We start from the raw sequence: 15,167 nt of genomic DNA on the forward strand, positions 1-15,167 counted from the left end.
ATACCTAAGGTATTGTCATGCACAGGAGGTTTCACTATGGGAGAAATAGCAGTATTAGCACAATATCAAGAATAAGACATGCGAGTTTTGAAATTCATAAGAAACAAATTGAGGCAATCCAACAGTCCAAGGAGAGGCTCATTTAAGACAACTGGTTAAATCTTCTTTAAGAAATTTGGGTTTGATGTTATAAAGCAATCATCTAGACCAGAATAACCAGCAAGAAATAAAATTTACAGGAGAATGCAGAGGTCTAGGCAAATACATTGTTACACATGTCATATGCATGTTTAGTTTTAATGAAAGTTATTGTAATGGACATGCAAACATGGGTAAGAAACAGGTTGTGATGCTAGCATCCCATATCACAGTGGCTGCACTCTGGTCCTGACACTGCTCCGCATGTCAGCTTCTTGCTAATGCACATCCTGGGAGATATCAGCTGATGGCTAATTACATAGGTCAATGTTAACCATGTTAAAGACCCAGGAAGAGTCCTCCACTCCAGGTTTTGCCTGGCGCAGCCTGGGATGCTGTAGGCATCTGGGGAGTGGCCAAACCAATGGAAGACATCTATCTGTCTGTCTTAAATAATGAAAATGAAACTAAATAAAAAGCCTTCACTGATTTCACAGCCACATTTTTACAGAATGCAAACAACTCCAAGGTAGAAAATTTAAAGACATTTGTTAAATGGCTTTGAATTTGTACACCGAGACTCTCCTGGGTTTCTCATTTACAGTTTTCAGCTCCTCAGTCTGTTAGCTCACACGTGAACCACACAGGTGAGACAAGGACTTTAGTAAGGGCAGAATGACAGCTCACCACCTGGTAACTCCTAGTCTACATTCTGTTGAGATGGAAAAAGAGAGAGAGAAAGAGAGAGAGAGGAAGAGAGAGAGAGAGAGAGAGAAATTCTTTTAAAATTTGTATTTGAAAGGCAGAGTTACAGAGGCAGAGAGACACACAGATTGAGAGAGATCTTCAACCTGTTGGTTCATGCCCCATGGCCACAATGGCCAGAGTTGGACTGGTCTGAAGCTAGGAGACATGAGCTTCTTCTGAATCTCTTACACGGGTGCAGGACACCAAGGCTTTGCACCATGTTCTGCTGCTCTCCCAGACCATCAGTAGGGAACTGAATCAGGAAGTGAAGCAGTTGGGGCTTGAACCGCAACCCATGTAGGATGCCAGTGCTGCAGGCATAGCATGCTATGGCATGGCGCCAGCCCCTTTTGTTTTAAACACATTTTCATTCCTCCCCGTTTCCTTTGGCACCTGCTTTTATTTCTACTCTTTTTTTTTTCACTTCTTCCTAGTTTATGACTCACAATCATCCATAGCTCTTGTCAGCATTAATTATGTAACTCTGCTTTAGCAATTCCAAAAATAAAAATTTGACACAATTCCATTTTTTAAACTCAGTTAAACACTCTCACCAGTCCAGGTTTGGAATACTACAATGAGTAAGTAAGCCAGACCTCAAAATGCTCCTCCTCTTGGAACAGAGGCAGGTCTGTAAAGAAACAAGTTACAATAGGAACTAATACGAAAGCAACCACAGAGTGCAGCAGTAACTGACAAAAGAAATGACGACAGCTTTGGGAAAGTTGATATAGCAGAGTGACATCTAAAAATGGGTTTTGCAAGTGGAATAGGAGTTCAGACCCACAAGACGATGGTGGGGAACATGATACTGCTAGGTATGGCATTCTAGTGTGTGGAGCATTTTGAACTGAAGGAAACTGGAATGGACTAAGAAACAAGTTCAATGCGGCACCTTTCTGACCTCCTTTCTATTTGCCAAACTTTTCTTCCTAAGGTAGTCACAGAAACCAGAATTCTATTCCACCATATTAGGCCATATAACCCATGGGGACTGAAACATAATGTCTGGAACGAACAGTCACAGAAGAAATCAAAAATGAAGAAGAAACATGGGAATGAATGATGACAACACATCAACTTCATACATGATCCAAAAGCACATCTCCATGAGCTAGCAAAACAAAAACAAAAATTAGAAGTAGATTGAGTTTTAAACAAAATTGAAACCATAAAATATACAAAGGATCAGTGAAAGGAAGAGCTGATTCTTTGAAAAGAGAAACAAAATTGATGTGTCATTGGTCAAACCACCAGGAATTACTACAAGGAGCTAAGAGCTAACATACTGGAAAATAAAAAAGCTAGATCAATAAGATACAAAAGTTATCAAAACTGAGACATAAGGAAACAGAAAATCTAAACAGACCAATAACCAAGACAGAGACTGTATCATTCACAAAGATCATGCCAACAAAGAACAGCCCACGACGGGATGCCTTTACTGCTGAATTCTACCAATTCAGAAAATGATACAATGAAGAAAAAGAACTATAGGTCAATATGCCTGATGACCAGAGAGGCAAAAACAATACACATACACTCTGGGATACCATATGCATGCTGGTTCTAATCCTGGTGGCCCTAATTCCCATCCAGCTCCCTGTGTAGCCCGGGAAGGCAGTGGAGGATGGCCCAAAGCCTTGGACCTCTGCACCTGCATGGGAGACCCTGAAGAAGCTCCTGGCTCCTGCCTTTGAATCAGTTCAGCTCCATCTGTTCTGGCTATGTGGGGAGTGAATCAGCAGATGGAAGATCTTCTCTGTTTCTCCTCTTCCTCTCTGTATATCTAAATTTCCAAAAACAAATAAAAAAATAATTAAAACAAAAACAAAAGAAATTGAAGAATCAAAGCCATGATTGTCACAATAGATGGAGAGAAAGCAATTGGAAAAGACAAACTTTTAGGATAAAAAAGGAATGTAGGCAAATTGGGTATAAAAGGAACATTCCTTTCATCAATTAATGCAATAGATGACAAATCCACAGCTAGCATCACACAGGATAGGGAAAAGCTGGAAGCTTATCTACTAAGATATGGAACCAGATAAGGATGTTCACTTCCACCACCTCTGTTAAGTAACATTCTGCAAGTAACATCCTGAGAGCATCCTGATCTCATCATCCTAAGAAAGAAGGAGAAATCAAAGTGATACAAATCAGAAAGGAAGAAGTCAGATTATTCCCATTTATAAATGACATAATTCCATCTAGAGAGAAACCAAGAGACTCCACTAAAACTATTGAAACTCATAATAAAGACTGGCAAATCTGTAGGGTATAAAATCAACAACTGAAAACCAATAGTCTTTGTAGAAACAGACAATGTCATGGCTGAGAGACAACTTGTAAAATCCATACCACTCAGAATAGCTACAACATTTTAAACTACCTTGTACAAATTTTATACAGATTGTGAAAGAACTCTACCAGAAAAATTATTACACATTAAATAGAGGTAAATAAATTACAAAATTGCAAAAAAGAGTGTAATGGGTCAATGGCGAAATCCTTGCCTGGCAAGCTCTGGGATCCCATTTGGGCACCAGTTCATGTCCGAGTTACTCACTTCCCATCCAGCTCTTGCTTATGGTCTGGGAAAACAGGAGGATGACCCAAAACCTTAAGCCCTTGTACCCATGTGGGAGACCAGGAAAACACTCCTGGCTTCAGGCTGGCTCAGTCCTGGCCATTGTGTCCATTCAGGGAATGAAAAAGTAAACAGAAGATCTTCACCTCTGTTTCCCCTTCTGTCTCTAAATCTGCCTTTCCAATAAAAATAAATCATGTTAAAAAAAGAAATAGTATTAATCTCCATGTGCAAAAACAATTTACACATTCAATGTAATTAATCAAAATATCTACAATAATATTCTTACATCTGGAGAAAAGATGCTAAAATTCATGTGGAAACACACACAAAAAAAACAAGAATAACTACACAATATTAACAAAAACAAAGCCTGAGACCATCACAATACAGATTTCAAAACAGTCTAACATACTTATATTCAAAACAGCCTGGTACTGGCACAAAAATAAACATATAGGAAAACAGAAGCCAACAGAAACCCCAGAAATTCAGCAACCAATGACCTTTGACAAAGAAGCTAAAGCTAAAATTAATCTCTGGAGAAAGGAAAGTCTCTTCAACAAATGGTTGAAGAAAAAATGAGTCAAAGCATGTAGAAGTATGAAAAGGACCCCTACTTTATACCCAATACAAAAACCACTCTAAATAGAACAAGGATCAAATTCTATGAACTGATAGCACCCAATTACTAGATTAAAAACATCAGAGAAATTTTGCAAAAAAATGGCATAGGCAAAGACTTTTTGGAAAAGACTTCAGAAGCACAGACCATCAAAGAAAATCAGACAAAAATTATGACATCAATCTAAGAAGATTCTGCACTGAAAAAGGAAGCCATCAATAAGGGAGGAGAAAGCTAACAGGATGGGAAAAACTTCTGCAAACTATGCAGTCGATAAAAGGTTAATCCCTAGAATCTATAATGACCTCAATAAATGCAACAACAAGAAAACAATCTAGTTAAGAAATGGGCAAAGGATGTGAACAGGCATTTCTCAAAGGATCAAATACATATGGCCATAGATGAAAATGCTTAATATGAGTAGTAATCAAGGAAACACAAATAAAGATCAAAATGTGAATTCACCTAACCCCAGCTAGATGGACTATCATCTCAAATTAAAAAATGAAAAATGTGGAAATATGGGGGTGGGAAATGTAACCTAATATACTGTTGATGGGGATCTAATCTGGTACAACCATTATGAAAGGTAGTACAATACTCCCCAGAAATCTGAAAACAGACTCTGTGACCCAGTTATCCCCTTGGTGGGGAATGAAGTGAAATCAGCATGTGGAAGAGTTATCTGTACCTCCCCCGCCTCCTACCACACACACACACCTATTTTAAAGCTCCATTCACATTAGGTAAGATAAGAATCAACCTCAATGGCTATCACTTGTAACCAGATGTACACATGTGGTGTCTATGTAGCACATATGCACCAATCAGTCCTATGTTTCATAACAAAATGGATATAAGAGGAAACTACTATGCTTTGTGAAATAAACCAGTCCAAAAGGACAGTATTGCATGTTTTCTCTGGCTGTTGGTTACAAAGGTGTATATATATACATACATACATTTTATACACATGTGACAGACTGAGATCTGATCACTGTTCAAAGCTATGCTCTTAAGGAACAATGACTTTTCTGCTTTATTTAGTGCAGCACTGAACTTGTGAATATGAAATACACTGAGAGTATGTTGATGTAAAAATTATAAGAAAAAAGAAAAGTGTGGGAAGGATATGAAGCATGATTATGCTATTAAACCTCTTTAGATGAAATACATGAGATTTGCTCACCTAATGCAAGTTTTTTAAAAGGCCTTTTAATTTAAAAATGCTATTTCCTAGTGATCTGGCTCTCGCACACAGATTTGCACATAATAAATGTCCTTTCCTATATCCAAAGAATATTACACTAGGAGGCTGGGGAAGAAGTGAGAGAACAGTGCTTGCAGAGTTCCCCTGATAGTTTTTCTCCCACTATTTTGTGCCATTTTGGCACTCCCCACTTTTCTTTACACATAATAAATCTGGATCTTTGGTCTTCATTTTAAAGGATTCACTTGGCAAATATAATTTTTTTTCAAAAATAATTCTCATGCAATATATGTGCTGTGTTTTTCTCTTGCTAATCTATCCTTTGTTAGAGGGGATATTGGCCATAATTCTTGTGATGGGTAAAAAATACTACATTTTTGCCCCTACAAAGGACAAGGGCATTCAGTGAGACAATAGCATGTATAAAAGCAACAATGTATGACAGCACTAGGTACAGCTAGAGAAAAATGGGGTAAAAATGGAGAGAAAGCAGGCTAGTGAATCCTTATTGAACACATTTGCTCTCTGGTCCACAATTGAAATGTCTAGAAATGTCTACAAAAAATATATTTTTCACTTTTACTCTTTTGGCTATATATACTTAACTGTATACATACAGTTAAAACTAAATACTAATCAACTTTCAGTGAGCTAGAAGAAATGATTCCCACTCTTCATTCTACATCCATGTGGTTGAATATTTTTCTATGTAGTGTCTAGCAACAGAGGTACAGTGTAGTCTTCTGATTTTTGATTCTCATCTTAGTCTCACAACTTGGTCTGACCTGAGAGACTGTGGAGAGAAATCACACTGTGCTAGTTCTGAGCTTAATCCTCAGGGGAACTCTTGCACGTTTGGGCTCATTCCACTTGCACCTTTGTCATTACCCACAGAAAGATTCAATGTCCCCATAGAGAGGACAGATCCAGAAAAAAACCCATCGGCAAGGAGTCAAGCCTAGTGAGAGCTGAGAGTATTTCTGGATTCTAATACCAAAAGCATTGAAAACAATGGTGACCACTCAAAATTTCTGACATTTGAAAAGCACCAAAAACCAGAAATGCTATGTTTTTTCAGCTGCATTGCACTGCATCTCAGAATTCACATCTGTAGATATCAAAGTTCTTCAAAGATCTTCATGAAACTATACCGAACCAGGCCTCAGTGATGATTCTCCTCTCATTAAATTCACATTTAACAGACAAATCCTCCTACCCAGGTTAGGAAATGATGATCCAGATAAAGTGTGATATTATAAACATTGTCTAATAAATCACGATATAAAATTAGAGAAGAAGGGTAGGTAGTTTCTTAATTGAACTTGCTGAAGACATACTTTAGAACACAATGAAAAGCCTTCCTGGAAACAAGCCTTAAAAAAAAAAGAAATCACATCACATAGTATTTCTAAACACTAGTAAAATCTGACACCTGCAACCAAAGCATACAGCAATGAACACTGACAGCTCAGCTTTCAGATAGCTTTGATTTCCTTTGATGCCACCACTGGCTTTGGACTGAAGCAAACGGTACTAGAGACAAGAGCAGAGAGGCTGTCACTCTACTGAGGATGAAGAGGGTCAAGAGTAAGAATCAAAAAAAACCAAGCCTCCATCTTGAACCTACTCTCTCGGCCTTACAAGACGCTCCTGTTCAAAATCAAAGGCCTGGTCTGGGTTTTTCCTCCATTTTACTAGAAAAAGCAAACAGAAGCAAAGACTGCCACAGACTGGCGTGCATACCCAAGAACTCATTCTAAGAACTTTGATCTCACAGGGATTTTCAGTAATGAGAAATGTGACACTTCCTCCCAAGAATGAGTGTCACTTTGTTGAAATGGATGTGTGTCAGCGCACTGTAAAATGCCACACAGTGAATAGGAAAACTTTTGAGTTGCTTGGTTTAAGAAGACCTCTCACTAAGTCTTCAAATCTCTGCCACTTTATTTCACAAAAGGATATCCAAGCTTTGGGGACACCGTAACAGGATACTTCAGCATCACTCTGGAGTGTGACCTTTAATCCGCTACCCTATATCATCATTGTTTAATAAACACTAGGCTCCCTGGCTAAGGTTAGATAATGTGCTGCCCTCGTAAAGACACACAGGTCTCTACTCAGAAACATCTACTACTTAATTTACAATGGATGCCCAGACAATGAAGAGCAATTGCATGAAAGATAATAAAGTCCTTCTCTAACATGTTCAGTCACTGGTTGTCTGGTACATTTTCATCTGTTCTTTTAAAAATACTAGAGTGTCTCTCATTTTATATGCTTTCACATTGTTGCCTGTCACACGCATAGGCAAATTGTTGTTTAAAAGCTGCGACGTTAAAATTGAAAGCAAACGTATGTTTACAATGGGAAATATTCCCAGATTAATGGAGTAGCAGCAGACACACTCCAAACATGGACTGAAGTCTATGACATTAGGAAGACAGAAAATTTATCTAGTTTTAGCAAATGTCAAATCAGTAGCTATTGCTTTTAAGATTAATAAAAGATATAATGGCTTCTAGATAGTCTCTAAATAGAGATTACTATGAATAGAGAAGTGGTTTACCAACAGTCGCCACAATGAGATTTCTTTAAAGGTTACAATCATCAGTTATTTAGCTACACACTGCTGAGAATGCCTGGTCATTTCTTGAATAATGCATAATGTTCATTGCAGATTTGATCTGTATTATAACAATACAGATATTTCTAAAATAATAGAAAAAACTATCCGTTACCTTCCAATTGCTTAACATATCATTTCCATGAAGTAATTGACTCAGGACACATTACACACTGTCACCTGAGCGTTCCTTCTGCAGGCATAATGTGTAATAATCTGTATACAAGGAGCATCACAAAACAAACTCATCAGCCTTTATAGACTGTAAAGAAAAGATGTGATGAATACAGGGCAGGGGAAAGGACCTTTTGGAGGCAGTAAATTTAAGTGATTAAATTTCTATATAGTGGTGTGGGACAAATTGAAATTTAAGCTTAGAAATTTAATTATTAACATAATCAGCTCATCATGTTAAAAAATGTTGCTTATATACTGTAAGTACTTTTCATATAAATTCCCCGACGCCATTAGGTTTATTCAAGATACTGCTTGGAGAAGCATGAAGTATAATGTCTACGTTTTATTGTTGGATTATGAACTGTACTTCACACAATGCCGCAGGCTATTTATATAAGCTTGTTTATCCATATGAACTTCTTCAAGGGCACAACACAGAAGACCTTAATAAATTAAAATGCATTTCTTTTGATACTGTTGTTTCATGAATGTTTGATCAGAGTGAGTTACAGTGGTTGGTGCATTAAAGAACCAGAGTAAAACAATGAAATGTACATACATCGCTGGCAGAACTAGTTTGCAGAAAGTTCCCACTGAATTCCATACATCTTTTGAGATCCAAAGTACACAATATGGAGCCACAAGGTTTCATGTTGAGTTGCACCCTGTTGCCAGTTAAATAATGGTGAAAATGCACCCCTAACTACTTAGATGCTATGCAATTTTTTCAAGATTCATTTTTTAGCAATAAAATCTGTTACCCCTTCCACACTCTTCAACATCCACCCTAATCTCGTTTGTCTCAATGACACCACTGTACTACTCTGCTGGAGGAAAACTGGGAACCTCCCAGGTATAAGACCATCACCAGCTGTCACCTGATGGGAAAGCCCCAAGAATTCAGGGCAAAGGTCCTAAAGTGGGTGGAATGGAAAAACCTGAGTGTAGGAACTCCCGGATCCTTGAGCCTTAGTAGCAGAAGAGAGGTGTTTTATTTCTAGTTTTTTTCATGCATACACTGTTGAATTCCTAGTAGCTGGCTAGAAAAACACACTGTCCGCTGAGTGACCTCCCTACCACACAAGCACATAAACCATATCCTGTTTCAGACCTTCCTTCTTTATGCCTCCCTGACTCTCAGTCTTTAAAAGTGTATTGTTATTAATAGAATTTGGCTATTGAGCATCAGTCATGGTGTGTGATATTCAGCTTGGTACACCAAGTCCCTCACTGCTGGACAGCGACAAAGTTTCAAAGACTTTAACTCCCAAGCTGGAAGAGACTGCATTTTATCTTAATAGTAACTGATTCCAACTTGAGTTTTTAAAACAATATCTATTTATTTGTTTGTTTATTGGAAAGTCAGATATACAGAGAGAAGGAGAGACAGAGAGGAAGATCTTGTGCCTGATGAGTCACCCCCGCCAAATGGCCATAACGGCTGAGTTGAGCCAAGCTGAAGCCAGGAGCTTTTTCCGGATCTTCCACGTGGGTGCAGGGTCTCAAGGCTTTGGGCTGTGCTCGACTGCTTTCCCAGGGCACAAGCAGGGAGCTGGATTCGACTAGAAGCAGGGCTGACTAGGATTAGAACCAGGACCCATATAGGATCCCGATGCATTCAAGATGAGGATTTTATCCATTAGGCTTTGCACCAAGCCCACAATGTGAGCTTTTTGAAGGCCACATGCCAAAGCTGAGGAAATGCTTATCTGAAATGTTTCATGGTGGAGAAAGTAAACAATTATTACCTATGAAAATTGCAAGGCATAGTGAAAAAAACCAAAAGGCCAGAAAGGCAGGAAAATGGGATTCATGATCTGCTAAGAGTCATCAAGACCACTTGTGCAATGAAGGAACTGCCTTATGGGGTGTGCAAGTTTGCATGTCCAAAAAGCCATCACTCTAAAAGTAGCATGGTCTGTGACTTCACAAAAGAATGCACAGACCACAGCAATGTCCGATTCTTCTGTCCTTGTGCCCATGTCTAGCAAGACAGCTGACTCGTTGCAAGTCTTTTTAAAAAACAGAAACAGGATCATTACAATGAATATATACAAGCCCAGTCCATAAACACTTCAAATTGAATAATAAAGGATTTTTCACATCACAAGACTCCTAATCTGTTACATGCATCCCAAACATGGAATGAATATGACAACTGCATAAGATGAGCTAAAATGACCTAAACTCTTTCTCGGGATTATACTCATTTCTTTAGCTTGGCAACATTTACTACTTTAGCACATCATACCTGCGGTAGGATGTATTATACACTTGCTGTCCACGTTGTCCAGGGCAGAAAGGACAGCATCAATAGCCTTTGGTTCACCTGTCTTGGGCTACCCTGTCCTGAGACCTTGGGAGTGTCCCTGTTGTGTGTTCTACTCAAGTGTGTGTTTACACTCTCCTGCCTTGCTTTACCAAAAATGGCTTGAGGGCCTGGCACAATGGCTCAATGGTTAAATCCTCACCATGCAAGTGCTGGGATCCCATATGGGTGCTAGCTTATGTCCCAGCTCTTTCAATTCTCACCCAGCTCCCTGGGAAAGTAGTAGAGGGGAGCCAAAGCCTTGGGACACTGCATCTGCTTGGGAGGTCTGGATGAGACTCCTGGCTCCTTGTTTTGGATTGGCTCAGCTCCGGTCATGGCAGAATTTATGGACTGAACCAATAGATGGAAGAGCTTTCCCTCTGTCTTTCTCTTTGTAAATCTGATCTGCCTTTCCAATAAAAATAAATCTTTTTCCAATAAAGATCACCAGAGGTCCCAATTTGGTGACTGCTGAACTCTTTAGTAAAGATATTTCTACACAACAAAGCCATATCCTTTCATTTGCATAGTGTGCAGCCCCCAAAGCCTGAAATATTCATGGTTCCTGATTCTGCATTTCAGCTTACATACTGGAAAAAGATACATACAATTTCTCACCACTATGTACCCTGTCCTATGAAACCAAATATGCTACCGTTTTGCTAGCTGGCAACGTGGAATGACAAGACTAAATAACTTTAGTTCCCCTGCTCCCAGGGGGTTGTCTTCAACTTTTATGAATGCCACCTTTTATTATATGCTCACGAACAAATCATTTAATCCAAACATCTTAAATAACTCAAAGTCCGACAACCAATGACCAACATCACACAGATATCAACAAACATACGCATGCATATTCAAGGTCTGGGAATGCCATAAACTCTTGGCAGTTTTAGGAACCCATGAGAAAAATCTCACTGTGAAAATCACCGAGAAAATGTTATAGCTTTAAAATCGTTGTTTTTTGTGTTACTACATCAAGGATTTGAGGAACAGAGATTGGCATTTACGGCTCTTTGGCAATATTTTCTTAGAGAAACAACCCATTAACACCAAGATTGATCTCAGCTAATCAACAACATCGTTAATTCAATATGCCTGCTAAGGTGGATCTCTGCTCCTCATCCTCTTTTGGTTATCTGGGGCAGAAAAGGTAAGCTCCACCCTCTAACAAAAACTCCCACACATCACCCATTGAGAAGAACGCACTTCTATTAGCACATCCTCAATGAAATCCAAGAAGCAGTTCAATGCATACCAATTCACTCTCATCTCTGCCAAGTCTTCCATAAAGTGGCAGACAATTTAGGCTGACTGACTCTTTGAAAATAAAGCAGGAATAGAAAAAGAGGTTCATTTCACCTTCACATGGTGTCTTTCTCATGCAGATTTCAGATTTCCACATTTGTATCCCTTTAAAGGGTTTGATATGCAGGAAAAGAAGAAAGGATGATGGTAAACAATTTATCTCAGAGACACCTGCTGACCACCATAGTATTCCATACTCAACTGTGCTCTGTACTTACCTTTCACTGAGGTGTTGGGTGGAGGGCCTTCCATCCGCAAGTTCCATGGGGGGTCTCCCTGATTAGCAAAGTCCCTCATTTTCAAGTAGCTAATTGTAAGCCTGATGATGGACGCCTTGTCAAGCTGGCTGGTGATGGCTGCAGGCAGAGGCAACAACTTGGCCAATTCATAGAACTCAAAGTTTTCTTTTCCCCGGCGGGAGCGTGCAGCATCTCGGGATTTCTCTTTCCTCAATGCTTGTAAACTGAAATCAAAGGAGCAAGAAGGTGCTGTTTTAACACATGTGAGTCTGTCATCAATCATAAACTGCTTTCTAGTTTCTCTCCCTGTCCCCCACAAAGACATACCAAAAATGACTTCTTGAGACCCATATTGAAACAAGTTACAAACCATTTCTGCTAAAACCAGGGAGTCTACCTCTGCCCTGTGTCCTACAAACTCAAGTCTGATGAAAGTGGTCTTTCTTTTCCTTAATTCTTTTCACCTAACTATCCATTCACTGATAAATAACAAATCCAATGTGCAATGAGATTTATTGTTTCGAAGATACAGTCAGTTTTACAGGTCAGGATTGATGTTTGCAGGAAAAATATTTTTGAAAAAGTTAACAGGACAGTCACACCCTTATTCTCAAGCTAAGGGCATTGTTCATCACCACAGGACTGAAACCATCAATAGAAGATTTATTTTCATAATTTATTTCCATTATCGTCTTGCAGAACAAAAGGTCTGCATGAACCCAGTTCCCTTTGACATGATCAGCCAGTGTGCTGCCGCTGTTTCCAGTCCTCAGTGAACATCACAACACCTACAGTCAGATAAATGAAACATCAAACTGAAAATATTTCAGTGTCACTTTCTAGATGTACTGATAACTGGATGAGAGGGGACTACTAGCAGTCTTCTCTGGAAGATAATCATTAGTCAATTATGTATTTTTTTCTACAATATCGGAAAATAGACGTATTGCTCAGAAAAACCAAATTAGATAATAAAACATGTAATGGTCAAGACAGAGCCACGTATGGACTGTTACAGTGTCTAAACATTACAGATATATTCCTTCACAGAAACAGCCAACAAGTGGTAGCCAGCATTTTCCTTTAACTATTCATGTGCATTTCTGTTTGAAGTTGGCTCACATTGCTGGGGGCAGAATCTGGCACAACTGAAGTCGTGTGAGCAGCTGACACAACTGCTCACTCTGAATTGCTGTGCTTCGTGTCTGGAGATAAATAAATTCAAAATAAGACCTCAATGAGGTGTAGATGGGTGGGATTTACAGTATCAAGGTACTATAAAAACATCCTTGAATATCTTTTTTATTAAATTCCGGAGCCATTTTAGGTCTTTGAATCTAGCATTCTAGATTAAAAAATAACCAGGGTTTAAAAGAATAAATAAAAGGAACCAAGATCAGAGGAATGCATGAAACTGGGGCTGTCAGTGTGGCTTCACTGTGTATTAATATACTATGGAGAATCACATTCCATATTATCTTAGAACATTCCTGACATTTTCTGTGGTGAAAAAGTTGTATTCACTGCAGACATTCAAAATACCTTACACAGTAGCTACCTAATGTGACAAATGCATTCACACACTGATCAAACACTTTGCAGTGTAATCTACATTTGCTCTGTGTTCACTCTTTTAATATAAAATGGTATATTAGGAAACTAACATTTTGCAGAACTAGGTAAGATAATGCTAACAAATGCAGTCACAAAAGTGTCAGGTGAAAAAAAAACCTTTGTCCCTTGAAATGTCCCGAATGATCATCTCCAGTAGAAATATTTCTAATTTACTAGATGATGTCTTATACCACTTGTTTATCAATATCTTGGCTGCACTCCATTTCATTGTACAAAAGCTCAGTTTGGGGCATGGTAAGCACATTAATCGAGTTACAGATGTTTTAAAGTCCCCCCAAAATCTAAGCATAAACCAGGTTCAAGATTAATATTTTAAACAAGAGTCTTAGTTTAAATAACAAAAAGCTATTTATCTAGGAACATTTCAGTTATCTGGGTCAATAGAATTATGCTTTTAGACGTTTTCTCCACCACCGATAATACACAGGGCAAGAGGCAGTGGTTCAAGTTTAGCTTTGCTTTTGGTGTGTGCTGGTAATCATACAGTACTCCAGGATGTGGGCTCCACTTACAATTTTTTGGCCCAGTACATGACTGTGATGGACAGTTAGGGTGCAGGTAGCAAACTCAAGGTCTTTCAAAGCTAGGGAATGCCAACACCTGACAGGCCATGTGGGAACCGGAGGCCAGTAAACATAGCAGACTGAGAGCATGTACTCTCAGCTCACTGCTGCCCAGAGCACAGCCTGCCTGGGTTTGCTCATGTTCTAGTTTTAGAGATTATAATCTAAATGTTCATGGTCATTCCCTATGACAATATGGTAACTGATGGACTTTTTAAAAAGTAGAACCCAACAAATAGCAACTTGTTATGGTCAAATGAGTCAGAGACTCATTTTATAATTAGGTAATAATTTGGTGGACAAATTTTGAAGGTAGTTTCACACAGGTGTTTTACGTAAGTTTCCTTTACACACATCAATGAAATGATCACAAATGGATTCATGTACTTTCTAATCAATACTCTTACTATCCATACCAACTGAGGCAAAAACAGAGGTTCAAACACCAATTCTGAAATTACTAACAGTGCATATGTATAATATAAGGGAACAGGAATCCTGCTGGGGAAACAAAGCTTGTGATCACAAGGACCAATCAACCATGTCCACAGGATGCAGAGAGGGAAGGCAGCCTCTCGATACCTGCTCAGGGAAGGAGATCCAAGAGAACCCAAGTGCCTAAACAACATTCTCTGATGCTTCCCTCTCCTAGAACACCACAAGGCAGAGCTGACCTTATGTTTACCTACCCTGCCTCCTTGCAGTCTCCTCCCTGTATGTTCCAACCCCCTTCTTTACTCTAACACTATATTCTCCGACTGGAAGTAATCCTCTTGATCATAATCTTAAGAACCAAGAGTTTCCATGACTCTCACATCACATCATTATGCACACACCATAGCTAATATGACTTTCACCATGAGAGCAGTGAGTCTGAATTAAATAGTAATTTTTAATTGGCTTTGAGGGCAACAGCAATAAGATTTAAAGGATTATAAAGGTTGTTGAGATGCTGGTGTAATAGGTAAAGCTAGAGATCCAAAGACAATGAAAAGATT

The 15,167-nt window shown here is 38.9% G+C and overlaps 1 protein-coding gene across 6 annotated transcripts in view; it reads right to left on the reverse strand.

Moving 5' to 3' along the window:
- The window catches only part of NPAS3 (neuronal PAS domain protein 3), an 827,147-nt gene that overhangs the window by 565,938 nt on the left and 246,042 nt on the right, over positions 1-15,167 (reverse strand). For 5 of the 6 annotated variants that reach the window (XM_040970285.1, XM_040970284.1, XM_040970283.1 and 2 more), the window contains one exon: positions 11,951-12,195. In XM_040970285.1, coding sequence (XP_040826219.1) covers positions 11,951-12,195 — 245 coding nt within the window. Of the gene's footprint in view, positions 1-11,786; positions 11,838-11,950; positions 12,196-15,167 lie in introns of all 6 variants that reach the window. The other variant, XM_040970279.1, reaches the window with a different exon arrangement.

Source organism: Ochotona curzoniae, unplaced genomic scaffold, assembly GCF_017591425.1.
Source record: "Ochotona curzoniae isolate NIBS_2020 unplaced genomic scaffold, NIBS_Ocur_1.0 scaffold_4701, whole genome shotgun sequence".
NCBI classification, from domain to species: Eukaryota; Metazoa; Chordata; class Mammalia; order Lagomorpha; family Ochotonidae; genus Ochotona; species Ochotona curzoniae.